Source organism: Phascolarctos cinereus, unplaced genomic scaffold, assembly GCF_003287225.1.
Source record: "Phascolarctos cinereus isolate Bilbo 61053 unplaced genomic scaffold, phaCin_HiC Scaffold_9;HRSCAF=440, whole genome shotgun sequence".
Classification (NCBI taxonomy): domain Eukaryota; kingdom Metazoa; phylum Chordata; class Mammalia; order Diprotodontia; family Phascolarctidae; genus Phascolarctos; species Phascolarctos cinereus.
The window spans coordinates 53805393-53823501 of NW_027556402.1; the positions used below are offsets into that span (position 1 = coordinate 53805393).

Below are 18109 nucleotides of genomic sequence, written 5' to 3' on the forward strand. Positions count from 1 at the left end.
ACAAGGAGTTTTAGCCTCACGGATTTGGTGGACTTCTGAAGATCTGAGTCACCATGGCCTTCATCAGATCCATTTCCATATGGAGATGAGAATGGTTGTGTCCAGAGAAGCTGAGTTAATGTATCTTTGTTGCATATACTTGCTATGTACAAATCCTTTTTTGTTAACTGCCCAATGACTTTGAATTATTATGTCATACCAATATCAAACTAGAACTAAGAGAATATTGGAGTTGGAGCTGCCTCTAATAGATGGGAAATGTCCAGGATCATAAAAAGAGTTGAGAGGCCTGACTTCTAGTTTCAGTACCCTGTATGACTTTGGATAAGTTATTTCAATTCCTCCGGACCTCAGTTTTCTCGGTTATTAAGGGAAGAGTAGATAACCTAAGGTATCTTCCAGAATGACCATTCTGTAATTCTAGAAAATTTTTGATGCAAGAGTTAGGTTGCTTGTATTTTTGATAAACATCAAAAGACAAAAGATTAAACCTATCCTAAATTACCTGAGACTTTGGGAGCTTGTCTTTGGTCAATTAACGTTTAAGGGAATGTCCTGACTCACTCATGCTGGCCCCCTTATAGTTCAGGTTCACCATTGGGACAAAATAAGACGTTTGTAGATCATTAGACATTTAAAAAAATAAATTTACTTCGTTCCAATACAGAAAGGCAATTCAACAATGATATAAGAACATTTAGTTTGGGTGGACATTGTCCCTCTATTCTCAAAATGGAGATACATCTGGTCATTGACTCATGTAGTCTTGGGACGTCTGCTGGACTCAGATCCCACCCTAATGGTACTTTTTATGCACTTAAGTGACAAGGAATGCTTATCCACATGGACAGAGGTTACCAGGAAGCTGCTACCAAGGGAGACAGAGCTTGAGTCTTGCCCCACCCTGTAGTCAATCAAGTCGTGGCTTTACTATCTTTTAGTGAAAAAATAACTTAATTCATGGTGTGTGTGTGTGTGTGTGGATAAGGAAGAGCAGAGGTATCTTAGTAAATATATGATTTTATCAGTTAGTGGGTCAGAGAAAGATATGCAGAATGAATGACTACATGGATGGAGATTTTAAAATACTAATCTTTACTGAGTCAGAATGAGGGAGCCTAATGCTTCTTAATAGCTCTCAATCAGTGATTTCCTATCCTTTTAAATATGAGAATGGCATTTTCAGATTAAAAAAGAAGAATCACAGGATAGTAAGTTTTGTCTTATCATCTCAGCTAAAAAAATTATGTCAAAAAGCTGCTATGGATTCAATAATACTTCAAATGATCTTGTATTTAATTAATCTTAACAGCAGCTACATGTTTTTGAAGAATAATGTGTATGTGCAACTGGCATTTATTTAGTGTGCAGAATATGTGTTTGTTTATTAGCTATTTCATGAATGACAAAGAGTTAGAAAAAATGATATTGCATTCTCCTCAAAATAATTCTGTGGGCCAGCCTGGCTTCCTGTGGGTCACTGGTTCTAGGGGTTTTTCCTAGAGGTTTTAGTAGATCCTAACATGAAGAGTGGCAGGTACATTATCAATATTCTTATTTGTGCTTCTCATACACAAAACTCGGACTCTGAACAAAATTTTGCTTAGAAGAAAACGAGCAAACCTTACATAATTCTATAAGATGATTTAATAATTCTAGATAGATAAAATATGAGAACAAGCCCTGTTCTCTATAGTGAGGGCTATTGTGGCCTTGACTTGGATAGAATGTCTGTGTTCCCCTTCCTTTGAAATAAAGAGATGTTGTTTTATAGACTTTCTCTGTGGAGCATCACTCATAGATATACATGGCCTCAAGAAGTGGCTTAGCTGTGATAAAAATGTTCTCCAAGTAGAATGGCTTTTCTGAAAGGGAAGCCCATTCTCTTTGTAAATACTTTCCATTGCAGTAACCTTTTAACTTTGCATTGTGTCATTGGAGACTAATTGAAAAGTGGTATCTAAGATCCTTGCATCTAGAGGTACTTCAGAAAGCAGCTTTAATGAAAACATTCTTTCTATGAGCAGAAGAAACATAAAACACTGCCAGAAACTTGCTTGGTTATAGTTCTAATTTTGTTATGTCCTAGACCCATTGGTTGCCATGGAGTATAGTACTTTGCAGCAGAAGGCAAGCAGTGGCCCCCTTATTAGTGGTAGCAGTGAACTCCAGAATAGTATTTTGGGTGACTGTTTGGCAGGTAAAAGCCATGAGAGCGACCACAGTGAGAATGGGACCAGATGTATGGACATTGAGAAGCCAAGTAAGGTTGATGAATAAAACATCATGAATGTACATCCCAACTCATCACCACTCTTCCATGATGGAATTCCTTTACCTATTCTATTCCTTTCTGTCTAATTTTCTTTACTTTCTCATTTCTCTCTCCCTTTTTCCTTTCCTCCGTGCTCGCCTTCCCTATTGTATTCTCTCCCTAGTCTCACATTCCTTTTCTCTTTTCTCTCTCATTCTTCTACTAACTTAGTTTCCCCTGTCATATGGGCAGAATAATTCTTCGTTTTTCAATAGGGGGAATATGACATTATTACATGAAGGAGCCCCATACATACATTAAACTCTATTTTAATACTTATATCAGTCTGGAAAAATATCCCCCCCCACTTGACATTTTGTTCTCTCGTGAGAGCCACATTCTATATCACTATATTCACAAAGACGCGATCTGACAGGTGATATTAATGGATCTGTGGCATAATGAAGTGCTTTATTACAGGATTTTGTGGTGTAACAACTGGATTTCAATGGTGCTTATCCCTAAAGATATAAGAGTGTATGAATTAAATTTATTCTTACAAGCCCTGTAAAGTAGCTTAAATAAGTAATAGCGAAGTAAGAACCCTAGGGTGGGGAAGGGAGAGGAAGGGATAGAAGAGATAGTCTATGAAGGAGCAGTGAAAGATGTAATGAGGTCAGAGAATTATGCAGAAATTAAAAAAAGATGTTAAGTGCAGGACATTGGTTTGTTAGGAAGCCTTAATAACTTCTAATACTTATGGCTTCCAATACTGACTAGAACTAACAAAGAAAGCTATTTGCTAAAAAGAACTCATTCTCCTTTTTAGTACAGAATGAAAGATTTTTCTTATTAACAAACTTGGAATAAAATGTCAACCAGAAATAAAAATCTGTGAGTTTATTACCCTTACTTAAAATAACCACATTGTGTTCCGAAAGACGCTTGAGACTGAACAGTTAGAATGCCCTGAAACTGTGTGAAAATTACATGTAATTGGTGGTATGATCGTAATGGGACACTACAGTGCTCTAAGAAACGAGCAGGTTGATTTTAGAAAAATATGGACAGACTTGCACGAAATAATGAAGACTGAAATGAGCAGGATCAAGTGTACATTGTATACAATAACAGCAGTAACTATGAACAATTAAGCAATTCTGTATGTGTATTGTTATGTTGTATTAATTACATCATATTATATATGTATGTATGTGTATGAATATATTATATTCATGTAAATGACTCATCCCCTTTACTACACTGAAAGCTCTTCAAAGTCAGAGACTATGATATTTTCTATCTTTGTATCCCTAGTATCTAGTGCATTTCATTGTATATTAGAAGTGCAATAAATGGTCATTTAATTGTAGAATGTCAGTGTTGGAAGGCATCTCAGTAGTCCGACTCATACTGCAACTGGAATTGTCTGTACAGCTTCCCACAACAAATGATTATACTTTTTCCACTTTAAGATATCCAGAAATGAGGAATAAATGGTCTCCTGAAGGAGCTACTTTTACTTTTGGGCAATTTTTTCCTTAAATCAAGCAGAAATCTGGCTCTCCCCACTCATCTTCTCCCCTGCTCCATTGGCCATCTTGGGGCCAAGCAAAACAAATCTAGTTCCTCTTCTATCAGACAGCCATAGAAATACTTGAATGCAAAGAACATGCCCTCCCTATGTCTTCTCTTCTCATCTCCAAGCTAAACATTCCAATTTCCTTTAGCCAATCCTCCTGGCATAGTTTTGTTTTTTAAATTAAATTTAATTGAACTATTTAGGGAATAAGAACTTGCTTTGCTTCATGTTGATATTAAAACTCAGGTATTCACATTCTATGGGATTTAAAATGGAATATTTTCATACACATGTCATGGTGAGAGTTTTGAATGTTGAAGACTTACGTAGATGTGAACCAGATGTTACAATGTTAATAAAAAGAACATGGGATGAACTTGAAATGTTGGGGGGAAAAACTTTCACAAAAGTGGTGTAACTATAGGTCTTAGTCACAAGAGCTGCCACTAAGAGAAATTTAGTCACAAGTTACCCTGTGACTTTAAAATTACTCGTTATTAAAAAAAAAAAAAGACAATCCCCATCAGCTAAAAGGTATTTATTTAGATAAAGTTCCATAGGATTCAAGAACTTTAATTCCCTTATCCTTACCAAGATAATCAATGAGACAGAATTGCTTTCTTCTAATGAAAATGTAATGAACTATTATTGCCTAGTACAATAGACGGGTTGGTTTGTATGGAAAATGCCAACTTCTAATTCCTGCCATCTTTTTTTTTCTGCCATCTTTCTCAGTCTTAACTGGTTAGTGTTCAGTGCTGTCACTCTGAGTCTTTTTTTGTTTGTTTTAGTCAAAATTTGAGTAAATAAAAAAATAACAAGAGGAAGTGATTATTGTGCTATTGTTTGTGTAACTATTTGAATTAGGTCACAAAATTGTCTTGACAGATATCTTACTTTTGGCTCCTGTTGTATTTCTGTTCCCAGAATGGACTCAATGCCTTGCACCTGGCAGCCAAGGAAGGCCATGTGGGACTGGTCCAAGAGTTGTTGGGAAGAGGATCAGCCGTAGATTCTGCCACTAAGGTAATGTGTTCATGCGTACGGAATTTGTGTTATTCAGGGAAGGGGCTGCAGAACTCAAATCTGAATTTTATAGCAGGCCACTTCATTGGGTTGCTGGGACACGTGGAATCCAAACAGTGCAACACTGGGAATGAAAGCTGTTTCATTATACTGTAAAGAAGCTAAATGATTCCTTCTATATGCATTTCAGTTATAGAGCAGAAGGAAAGGTCTTCGGCACCATCCATCTATACTTTTAGCTTTTAAAATAAATACTTTCCTTTTTTACTGTATGCACACATGTATGTGTGTATTAGATGGAGGAGGGGATGGTTGACAGCTGAACTTTGATTCACATTGACATGCTGTCAGAAACCATAGAAGCTATTAACACAACCCTCTTTTAGGGTGCTTCATTTTTCTTTTGATGTAGAACACTCATTGTTAATGGAAGCCAAAAATTCTTCTTGATTTCCCAAGCTTTCTCATTCATTTGCATTTCCATAAAAAAAAGAAAAGAAAAATGTCTTCTACTCTAGGGAAAAAGAGCTCTCTAATACATGGACTGAGATTGGGAGTGAAATTCACTCCCTATCACTATAAGGCATGACAATAAATTAATAACAATGTCCTATATTTGTAGAGTGCTTTAGAGTTTACAAAACACTTTCAAATACATCAAAGTAATGAAAGCTTTAACAAGCACATTTATAAAGCATAAATGATGCACTTTTTTCGGTGATCTCATCAACTTTATGTACTGAATTGTCATCTCTAAGAGGATGGCTCCCACATGTACAAATCCAGCCCTCATCTCTTTCTCCAACTACCTCTTCTTGTCCATTTCACCAACTGTCTATTGAACATCTCAAAGTCAACATTTCCAAAATAGAACTCATTGCATTTTCCCCAAAATCTATTTCCCATTAATTATCAAATAGCACAGTTTCTCAACCTTCAGTCTCTTCTATTCTCTCTTCTAAATGTGGGAAACCTCCCCTTTCCACTGTTCCCTGCCATTGACTCTTCTCCCAGTTTGCTTACATCCTTGACTCTTTGATAACTACAACCAAGGCCTCAGAGGGCTTGGTTTACATTGACAAAGAACAACTCTAATTAATTTTGGATATTAGAGAAAGCACTAACAAGCAAGATCAGGAAAACTCTTATGTATGTAGGAAGTGGAATGTGAGCTGAGCTTTGGCAGGAAGCTAGGGATTCTAAGAGGTAAAGGTGATGAGAGAGAAAGAGAGAGAGAGAGAAGAGAGAGAGAGGAGAGAGAGAGAGAGAGAGAGAGACAGAGACAGAGAGAGAGAGAGAGAGAGAATGAAAACATTGTGGAATACAGACCATGTAAATTTGTCTTGAGAGGCAGAAGGTAGGAGATGGAATATCATGTGGAGGTGTTGAGGGGGAGCAAGGAGACCAATTTAGCTGGAGTGTAGAGTACATGAAGGAAAGTAATGTGAAATTAATTTAGAATTTTAGTTCTCAATTTTTTTTTTGGTTTTGAGACTTAGTTACTATTGAAATTTATTGAAGACCCTTCTCAACAACTTTTATTTATGTAGATTATAGCTGTAGATGTTTACCATATTATAAAATTAAAACATTTTAGCATTATGACAAAAATACTTTTGACCTTATGGACTCTCTGAATGGGTCCCAGATATAGCTACGGTGTCCCCTGACCACACTTTGAGAAGCACTGGTATAGAGCTATAGATTGCAAACAGATTGCATAACATTTTGAATGCCAAACATGAGCATTTTCAATAAAGTCTATTGAAGGGGGAGGACCATAGTCAAACCTGTCCATTGGGGATATTGATTATGCAGGTATGTAGAGGATAGTTTGAAGAACAGAAATACTGGGCACAGGGAAACTAATCTGGAAGCTATTGCAGTAGTTAAAGTGAATCGATGAAGGACTGAGCTACGGTGGTGGCTATGTAAGTGGAGAGAAAATCAATGTGAGAGATGTTGTGGAGATATAATTGACAAAACTTGACACTTGATTGGACACGGGAATTGGTGGGAAGAGTAGAGTTGAAGACAGCTTTGATGGTGTGAATCTGGGAAACTCTAAGGATTGTGATGCCCTCAATGTAAACAGGGAAATTAGAAGGAGATTGAGTTTGGAGAAAAGAATAGCTTTGTTTTGGGCATGTTAAGTTTGAGATGCTTATGGGACATGCAGGTAGAGATTTTTAGCAGGTAGTCAGTAATATAACAGTAGAGCTCAGAGAAGAAATTGGGATTTAATATGTAGATTTTTGAGTCATTTGCAAAGAGATGATAATTGATCCAATGGATGTTGATGAAATCATTGTGAGGTAGGATGTAAAGAAAGAAGAGAAGAGAATTTAGGACAGAATCTTGATGGATGCTCATGCTTAGGGAGAGGGATGTGCCTACAAAAGAAGGCTGAGTGGCCAGAAGTTGGGGTAGATAGTCTCCAAAAACTAAGAGGTCAAGTAGAATGAAGACCGAGAGAATGAAGACTCAGGAAGGACTATTGGAATTAGACATCGCAAAACTTGGAGAGGCATTTTATTTGAATTGTGGGTTCTAAGGACTGATTGCAAGGGATTCAGAAAGGAGTAAGAAGTGAAGAATTGGAGGTGATGGTATTTGATTCTCTCTTAGAGCTTAGAGGCCATCTAGGACAACTGCTTCATTCTTGAGATGAGGACAGTGAAGTTCATAGAGGTTCTGTCGTGACCAGCACAAGAACTAGAAACCAAGTCTCTTGCTTCTAATTTCACAGGACTTGTTCCTCATGCATCCACTGAATTTGATCCTGCTGGCCATTTTCTCATCCTGGACACTTTCTCTTCCCTGTGTTTTTGTGACGCTGCTCTCCACTCTCCTCTTAACAGTCTGGCTGTTCTTCTCAGTGTTGTTTGCTGTACTGTCATCCATTTCCTGCTCCTTAGTTATGCCTCCACATTTGGTCTTTGACTAGATTCACTTTTCACTTTCTTTCACTCTTTTCATAGTACAGTTGGTTATCTCTTTAGCTTCCATGCGTTCAGTTGTCACCTCTGCATAGCTGAATCCCAGATCTAGCTATATATCTAGTGCTATCTGTGTGTAACCTGGACTATTATAATAGCCTCCTACTTGGTTTCCCTGAATTCAGTCTCTGTTTTAATTAGCCCATCTTCCATATAGTTGCCAGATTGACATCTGTAAAGCACAGATTGGATCATGTCACTCCCTTCACCAAGACATTCCAATGGCTCTCTCTGGCTTCTGGAATAGAATATGAGATCTTTTTGGCATTTAAATTAGTCATGATCTGGCTCCAAGCTACCTTTCTACTTTATATATTCCCCTTCATTCACTCTCTGATTCAGCCAAACTGGCCTGCCTTTTGTTCGTCAACATCCCCTCTCCATGTCTTTGTAGATGGTGTCCCCCACCCCACCTCCATTCTTGGAATTCACTCCCTTCTCTCTACTTCTTAGAATCCTTGCTTTCCTTCACAGATCAGCCTAAATTCCTAAGGGGCCTTTCCTGATCCCTTGAGCTGTTACTGCCCTCTTTTTCACTCGTATACTCTGTGTGTGTATGTACTTAGAAGTGCATACTCTTTATCCCAATAGAACGCAAGATCTTGAGGGCAAAGTATTGCTTCAGGTCAGCAGGAGCACGATTGAACTCTGATAGAGAGTTGACTCTGTATCCCCATGCCTGGAACAATGCCTGACACAGAGTAGGCCTTAAATAAATTATTGTTGAATAAATGAATGAATGTAATATTACTTCTTTTAAGATGTAAACATAACAGGCTATGTGGGGTGGCCGCACACACAGTAGTTCCTCAAACTCATAAAGAATATGTGGACATCTACTCACTCTCTGGGTTAGCTCATTTATTCCAGTCTAGCCTTATGTAGTCAGGTCTAGCTTCCAAGAGAAGGACCATAACCACATAATTGCAATTGAAATCTCTCAGAATCTTAAGGTGTAATTCTGTTGTGAGGGAATGCACTCTGCCTGCTCACTGCTTCAGCTTTCAGGTCCCTACTGATGTACTTCTATTTATAGAAAACCAGCCACTCAAAATAATTAGGCTTTTAGATCTTAAATATAACCCTTTGTAACAATTCAAAAGAAAGAATAACACCACAAGTACTGATGAATTAAAGAAAATAGAGTAATATAGTGAAGTATAGTCCATACAAGGAGGCTAGGTTATATTCTACCACCAGTGTACAGTGTATCTTTCAGGGAGAGTAGGCATACACTTATAGAAACCTGAAAGGGAGGCAGATGAGTGGGGAAAACCCATATGCCCAGGGTAACTCTGGAACTGCAAATTTTGTTATATACTCCTTCTGTCTCAGGAGATATCCATAAAAGTTCCTTGCTGAATATAGTTTCCTTCTTGAATAGACGCTTCCACACATGATGTCTCAGCCAAACTAGTTGATCTGCTCTGAGTGCTTTCTCTCATCTCTGTTTCCATGCTATCCCATTTTCACTTAGCTTCAAGTTTCATGGATGCAATATTGAAATCTGCCTTTTCTACATTTATCATTCTGTATTACTGCTGACCTTAAGCAGTGCTTATAGAGCAGTATAAGGGTGTGCTTATAAGCATTTAATGACCAAGCTCTTGATGGTGATGGGGAATTTATGCACACACACTTGTATAATTTAATCTTTTATTAATTTATTATTAGCACTTTGTAAATTCTCGGGGTAGGGAATCTTCAGCCTCGAGGTCACGTGTGGCCCTGTAGGTCCTCAAGAGTGGTCCTTTGACTGAATCTAAACTTCATAAAACAAATCCCATTAATAAAAGTATTTGTTCTGTAAAACTTGGTCAAAAGGCTGTACCCCAGGACCTAGGAGGGTTCCCCATCCCAGTCTAGACAATGAAAACCAAGCTGGGATTTATAGTGATTGCTGATTTCTGAGGTATAGATGCTTACAATGAAAATGTAACAACCAGCTTCAGCTGGTTGAAGCTTGCTCCAGCACACCTTTGTCTTTGTACAAGTCTGCAACATTTTGGGGGCAGTATCATGCCTACATGAAATGTCTAGTAAGTGTATTTCAACTTAGTCTAATGAAAACTTATAAGCATTCTGAGGAAAGCTAAGATTTTTACAACAAAGGAAATATTGGGCTTGCTCTAACTTTTTCTGTTTTTTGTTTTTATATATTTATTATTGGTTTTTGTTCTCCCAAACAGAAGGGGAATACAGCTCTACACATTGCATCTTTGGCTGGACAAGCTGAAGTTGTCAAAGTTCTGGTCAAGGAAGGAGCCAATATTAATGCACAGTCTCAGGTATGGATTCGATTTTCTTCTCTAATATTCATGGCTTTTCATGGAAGAGTTTAGGTGAAATTTATATAGTGAATCCAACCAGATGTTGGACAAAAATGTGCCTTATGAGGGCTGTGATTACTTATTTTAGTCAAATTCTATTGCTTCATAGAATGATCATTTTTTTCTACTAATATCTAAGATATTTCTTCTTTTCCTAAAACTCTGCTTAATGTTAATTTTAGTGGAAACTTGATAAAAATCTTCTTAGTATCCTTCTGAGCTCTCAGGAGGAATCTTAAACATGAGCTATAATTTCAAAAATTTTTGTGTGAAATAAGCAATATTAATTCATGCATTGCTCTGTTCCTCTACAATAGTGTTCAGTCACTCTCCAAATATTTGTCTTTTTGTGTTAAGAGTCCTGTGACCCTGTAAGGGCTGCATATTCCTCTGGCATAGGCAAGCTCTCTCAGATGGTGAAGGACTCAGATGGTGTTTTTTCTGGGCACAGCTATCACTGGTATTATGACATGAATCATCATTGCCTAGCATTTTGGTCTCCTCCAAGATTTGGGGCAGCTTACAGCTGCTCCGCAACAGGGTTACCCACAACTTGAGGGAATACAAAAGCTGAAAAGTAGAACAAGGAGCCCACCTGATCCCATTCCTCAGCACTGTTCTGTCACAAAATGGTCTAATCTGGCTCTCTTACTTTCCCTTCCCTCCAGCACACTCTGCTTGAGAGCCAGAGTAGAATAACTGGCTTGGAAAGGCCGTCTGAGGCCTGGCCCCTCTATGCTACAGGTAACCTTAGAGTGTGAGAAGCTGATGCCTTCATTAGGATTTTGGCAGCAGCTTCTAGCCTCTTGCTTCCATGGCTCAACTGTTTTCCCCTTATGTGTTAATACTTAATAAATTTTCATATGCTTAGAGTTTTTTTGGTGAGGAGGGGAATAAATAGGCACTTAGAAATACAGGAATGGTAATTTGCTTCAAGTATTACTTTCAGGCCAATTCTTGTCTCTTCCCGTCCCCAGCCCGAGAGAGAGAGAGAGAGAGAGAGAGAGAGAGAGAGAGAGAGAGAGAGAGAGAGAGAGAGAGAGAGAGACAGAGACAGAGACAGAGACAGAGACAGAGACAGAGAGGCAAATGGGAAGAGGGAGAGAGAGAGAGAGAGAGAGAGAGAGAGAGAGAGAGAGAGAGAGAGAGAATGAGAGAGAATGAGAAAATGAGAATGAGAATGGATTTGCCCAAAATATGTTGGATTCTGTTGGGGAAAATCCTTAATTAAGATTCTCTTGGGGAGTAATTCTTCCCATCTTGGTCCATTTGAGAGGAGGTCAATAAATCAGGAGGCAAGACTAAATGATAACAAGTTTACTTAGCATCAGTTGATGGGCAGTTGTGGATAGCAGAGGCCCCACACCGGAGGAGATATATATATATATTAGAGATTTTACACAGTCTTAGGGTAACATTACACAGCCAAAGGAAAGCTCCATCAGCCTATCAAGTGAGGCTGCTTGGCCACTTTCCTTATTTAGGAGGTTGATAATAGGGACAGGATTTCAGGTGATTTGGAGGAGAATATATTAACCTTGGAGTGTCAGAAATTGGAAAAGATCAGGTTTGTTCCAGTGGGATAATATTTTCCCTGCAGTTAATCTTATCAGAATATTCTGTTTGAGAAGGAAGTCTCTAAGATAGTGAAGGCTTCCTTCAAGAAATAATCAATCAGGTTTTATCTTGTTCTTGCCAGCCTGAGGGTGTCTATTTAAACCACCCCATATGTCTGTTTCTTTCAGTTCTAAGAATACTACTTCTCAGGTGAAAATGTTTTCCTCAAACTCACAGTACTGAAATTTATCCACTTCCTCCACAGTTCTGTGGTTTGTGTTTACATATGAATGGAGATAAAAGTCTTCACCTTCACCCTCACTTCCTTGCCATTTGCAGGAATGCATTTCCTCTCTTTAAGGAATCCATAAATATCACCTATTATTATTGTTATTGTTATTGATGGGAAAAATTATTTCCTTACAATCCAGACTACCAATTAGGTTACAAATATATTTTCTATTATTTCTTGCATGTCCATGATATAAGTACTTTGTACAACTTGTTCACATAAGCCCTGACTCAAAAGAACATATTGATATTCTTTAAAGTACATAGCATCTTGGTCCTGAAGTAGAACCTGAAGTAGAAAATCTCTCAAATTCTATGTTCTGGAGAAAGTCATGACATTTTTTTCCCTTGTGACTAGAAAAAACTCTTACTAATGTTTTAGGGGAAAGGAAAAAATGAATGAAAAAATATTTGCAATGGGATTAATTCAATAATTTGTTTTAATTGCAGGTTAATTTGAATATTTTAAGCAGTTAAATGCTATACATATAAAGATCTAAAGTTTTAATTTGCTTTTAGGAATTTTGTTAGAGATTAGAAGGAAATTCAACATTAAAAATGCTATTCAATATCTATAACAGATATGTATGAAATTGAGAATTGATATTCATGTCATTGTGACTTGGGGCAAGATGTTTAACTTTTCTCTGCCTCAGTTTCCTAGTCTGTAAAATGAAGATAGTAATAACATTTATATTTATGGAGTATGCAAACCACTCCAGTATCTTTGCAAGAAAACCCCAACTGCCATGATGGAGAGTTGGACATGATTGGAACGGCTAAACAACAACAACAAAATACTTTAGGAAAATCACTTTGTTAGTTGTGCGGAAGGCATAGGGGAGTGGGAAGAAGCTTGATGAAGACGAGTCCAAATAAAAGTGTATTGCGGTTATCCAGGTGAGAGGTAATGAGAACCTGAGCTAGAATGGTGTCTGCGTGAATGGAGAGGGAGGAGACACACGTTGTAGAATCAGAATTAACAAGATTCGGCAACTGATTGGATATGTGGGATGAATGAAAGGCTAGGATAATACCCAGCTTGCAAACCTGCATGAACAAGGCCCGAAATTGGTATGTAGAATTATACCTTGCCATGGCTTGGCACCAGAATATCCTCTTTATTGGAATACTTTTGCATTAAACTCTTTAAAAGGTTAAAGGAACTTTCATTTTCTTGTTCCTACAAGGCCTCCCTGAGCCAAGAGTTCCTTTAGAAGAAGTATTCTACTTTCATGAATTCAGAAAGCATTAGGCAAGATGACCGATTAGCACAAGTATTTATTTTTATTCCTGATAATGGCTATACCAGCATACATTCAATTTCCAGAAGAAAAAGCTACACAAGTAGTATTTAGCTATTCCCCACCCACCACTCCCTTGGAAGCGAGTACAAAGGCAGACTATAATTGTGTTTCTTTATTTAAAGAGTTGAGCAAATAGCTTAGCTATATTTTAAGTGGATAATTAACATATGCTTTCATCATATTTTTAATTCATACATGGTGCTGCTGGTAGTTTTAACGTTGGAATTCCATTGGTACTAGGGGTAAATACCTTATAAAATATTATGCATCTAAAAATATAACAATTTTATAGACATCAATTCTAATTATGGAACAGATGCTTTGATTTAAATTTTTCTGTTAGTTGTATATAGGAACATGGATTCTATTGCTTGACTCAAAGACACATAATGAGTGAATGTCATATGCAAAAGAATGACTCGAAAGCTGGTCTTTCTATATTTTGTTCTAAATGCCATGACCACTAGTCATAATAAAGGTTGTGATAGAGGCAACATTCAACCAGGATTTCTTCCATCGTGGTGAAACATGAATTAGGCTAGTTTTCCCCTAAGCTGTCTCTAAGACTTGATTAGCTTACAGGACTAAGTCTCCCTGTACCCAGGTCCACTGCTATAATAGCCTTTGGCCCACCCATATGAAGTCAAGATTCTTCAGACTTGGAGGCTATTCCAAGATCATACCAGTCACTACATGCTGCCCTTCTGACCAGACATATTTCCGTAAAGAGATGCCTACCCAAACAAAGTGCTGGAGTATTCTTATTGAATATCTTTTCCATGCTACGACTGAGGACACTTCCTTTTATTAACTGTTGAGCAGCTTGTGAGTACCTCATTTAATTGTAGTGTTGAACCTAAAGTAATAAACTAAAGACTTTAATCCTACCTCCTGAAATCAGCCCTTTCCACCGGAAGGACCAAATATGTATTTTTGGAGAGAATGAAATTGGTTGTGGTTGTCCTTTATTCTCAAGGAGGACTAAAATGATATCACCATGTTCCAACTGTGGCTGAGCAGATCAGTACAAGCTCAGAATGCTCTAGCACAGGCTGGGCACAAATAGTCCATGTGAACATTTGGGGGTGGATTCTCTAAATATGTGCATCTTGCATTTCTTTTGATCTCCTTCAATTCTGCTTTGCTCAGAGAGCATAGCCCCTTTTCTGATGAGGGCAAGCCATCCTAAGCGGGCCTGTGCCAGTATCTTCCATTCACACAATCAATTCCAAAGTTTTTAAGAAAAACCTTGAGAGTGTCTTTGCATCACTTCTTCTGACCACCACGTGAGCACTTGCCCTGTGTGAGTTCTCCATAAAACAGTCTTTTAGGGAAGTGTACTTTTGGCATTGTATTGTTGGAGAAAACAAAATTAATCTGAATAAAGAAGCCTTTTATTGGAATCTCTGACCAAAGTTCTAGTTTTGCACATGTTTGTGACAGGACAGAATGTTCATTTATAAGCTTTTGTTGCCAGAGCCAGTGGTGTGCCATATGGAAACGGTTCACTGTGCTGGCACTCTGGCACTCTGGCCAACTGTGTGGGCTTCAGTGCTGCCTCTTCCCTTGCAACTGTTCCCTTTACAACCCAATTAAAAATAGTTTGTGACAAAACCAGTGGAAATCACACCTTAACTACATCTGTCCTTCCATCTAATTAATGGTTTCTTGTCAGATGGAAAGTACTTCATTGTGAAGGTGTGAAGGTACTATGTGTGAGGTAATCCTATATCTGAAATTACATTAATGCTGTGAAGGAAATCTCTGAGCCTGTACCAACACTTCTAATGAGATTTCTGCTGCAGTGAGGAGATCTCCTTTGAGATAAAATATTCAGAACTGCAAGAACCACTTGTTTTGAAAAGGCTTGTGAGGGAGTAGGATAGCTATTTTCAAGTATCTGAAGGTATATCATATGGAAGATATTTTAGACTTGTCCAACTTGTCCCAAGAAAGCAGAACCAAGAACAACAGATAAAAGTTGGAAAGAGGTTTTTAAAAAGGAAAATAAAATTTCCTTTCAATTCAGAAGTAGAATGGGTGCTTCTCACTGGAGGTCCTCAAACAAAGGTTGGATGACAACTTGTCAGAGATGCTCTAGACATCAAAGGGTCATAGATGTCATCTAGTCAAACACCTTCACTTTATAGAATAAAAACTAAGACCCAGAGAAGTTATAATGTACCTAAGGTCATGGACGTACTAATTATCAGAGACAAGATTCAAACTCGTGTTCTCTGACTCCAAATCCAGCACTTTCTGCAGGGATGGGGAACCTCATCCTCGAGACACATGTGGCCCTCTAGTGCGACCCTTTGACTGTGAAATGTGGATTCAGTTAAAGGGCTGCACTTCAGGACCTAGGAGGCCACAGGTTCCCCACCCCTGTAGCATACCATTCTTCCTCTGTAACAGAGGTATCTTTGATTTAGATATGGATAGGGCTAGATGACTTCTGAAGTCCCTTTCACTTTGAGATACTGAAGAAGAATAGATAACAAAAAAAAAAGGAAAATAGGATCGAGGAAACAGAAAGGAAGAAAGTAATTAAATTAATCTAAGAATATACCATATCAGAAGTTCAAAATGTAATAGAGCAACTTATTTACCTGCCCTTACCCTTGCAAGGAAAAGAAAATTAAAGAAATGAGTATGAAAAGCAATACCTTTGGAACCTTTCTCACAGGAATGGAATAGAAAAATCATCAGGAGAAAGTGAGAACAAAAATAACTATTGAAAAGTCTAGGAATCCGTTATAAGACTACTTCAAGAATTATTTGTAAGTCTTATATGTGTTAAGAATAGTGACTAAATGATAGAATGAACAAACATTTATTGATCATTTACTATGTGCAAAGCTCTATGCTAAGCATAGGGGGTAGATCCGAAAGTAAGATGACCCCTGCTTTCAAGGAGATTGAATTCTGGAGGAGGTTTTGGCTTAAATCACCTGGTGAGACCCAGTTGTCCTTAAGGTACAGTGGCAAGCAAGATGCTAATGCATCTTCTTTAGTGTCATTTCTATTAGGAACACCATTAACGTTTCTGATACTGGAGCGTCTGATGCTACCGAAGACTTGGGTTGTAAGACACGTTAGGTCTCCACTAGTGTTGGCTGTCAAGAAGGAGGGGACTGCATGGTCTGCAGAGGCATTGCCCAGGGCACAACTTCATAAATTTTATTTCCTTGCCCTTCAGAGGCAAGCTGGAGCCTGCTATCCTGGGGGACACTATTATTCCTGGGGCACTTGGGCTTGTGGTCCTGGACAATCTGCATCTGGGTCTGAAGACAGGGAATTATAAGTTAGGGAGGATAATTATATTACAAAATAATACATATACTTTAAATATATTACAAATAGTTACAGATATTAATGAGGAATCATTGTGGATATTAACATTTTTCCTTTTTTTTTTAACTTAGCACGTTTTTGTGGTGGTTTAAGATTATTCATTGACTAAAGTAGTCAGAAAACATAGATGTTTCCATAAATATAGTTTCCTAGACTAGAGTTAGATGAAAAATGGGCTAGCCCTGAGAAGTACTAAGTTCAATATGCCTCCGGCATTAGAACACTAAACAAAAACATTTTCAGGTTTACTTTTGAGCATAGTGATCTGTCCTGTAATTCTGTGTGCTAATATAAAATTCCTTCCTTATCCATTTGATTAAAGATTGGCCGAAAATAGCAAAGCTGCATCCAAGAGATGCAGGAGGCAGGATTCTAGTCCTGACTCCTCCCTTTGACTGGCTTATGTACTAGGGCCTCTGATCATCATTTTATGGGAGTGGGGTGCTTTATAATTTCCCATCATTCTTTTCATTTGTTATGAAAATGAAATAAAAAATCCAAACACAAATGAGCAAGCACTTTGAAAATAAAACATGCTGAGTGTGCAAGTTATTATGATACTGTGATACCTAGGCTGGAGTTTTCTGTAAGCAGATTGTTCTCCACTGAGACTTACTAAGAAATGGGAAAAGAGTCTTGCCCCCGAGGAGCCATTTGTGAGCTGCCTTCCCCTTATGGCATCACATTTTCCTTTCCCTCAACAGCTGGAGGAGGTGAGTACAATCCTCAAAGGTCCCTCTGCCCAAAGTAAACCATAAGCAGCAAAGCTCCTCACAGCTGCCAGTATCGCCAAACCCCCGACGGGGATTTAGCAAAGTTTTTGTTGTCCTGGGCTTCAGCTAATTGAAAGATCCAGGTTCTGTGTGGTTCTTATTTGCTTTTCATAGCGGATGTTTCCCAAAATGTGTCTCAGTCAGTGTTGCCATCAATATAGAAACTATATTTAAAAAAAAAATTGTTTTCTCAAAGAGATCATTGAGTATCTCAAGTAAAAGTGACCTTATTGAACAATAGTGAAAGCTTATTATGGGGAAATTGATGAACTAGAGCTTCTTGATAAAGCTGCCTTCAAAAACCTTTACATGGAAAGTTCCCTGAGGGTCTCAATCACATTCTTCACGACTTTGTACAAGCGTGTGAGTAATGTACTTCATTTACGTAGGAAAAACTAAATGGTAATACACATTAAATACAGGTTTACATTTCACTTTGAATGGCAGCTACTTCAGACCTTGATAGACACAGAACCAGCAGAAAAATCATCTTTAAAATCTCATCCTTTCAGAGCTGAAGTGAATCTAGAACTCTAAGAGATGCTCTCTTGTAGATGGGTTTTATGGTGAATTCACAAAAGGCAGGCACTGACACGGAGGTCAGAAGAAACAATACAAGGACACTCTCAAGGGTTC

General features: G+C 38.0%; 1 protein-coding gene across 1 annotated transcript in view; it reads left to right on the plus strand.

The window, feature by feature from the left end:
* Positions 1-18109, plus strand: part of ANK2 (ankyrin 2) — a 275508-nt gene that overhangs the window by 53763 nt on the left and 203636 nt on the right. Inside the window, 2 exon segments of the mRNA XM_078148698.1 lie at positions 4764-4862; positions 10051-10149. Coding sequence (XP_078004824.1) covers positions 4764-4862; positions 10051-10149 — 198 coding nt within the window.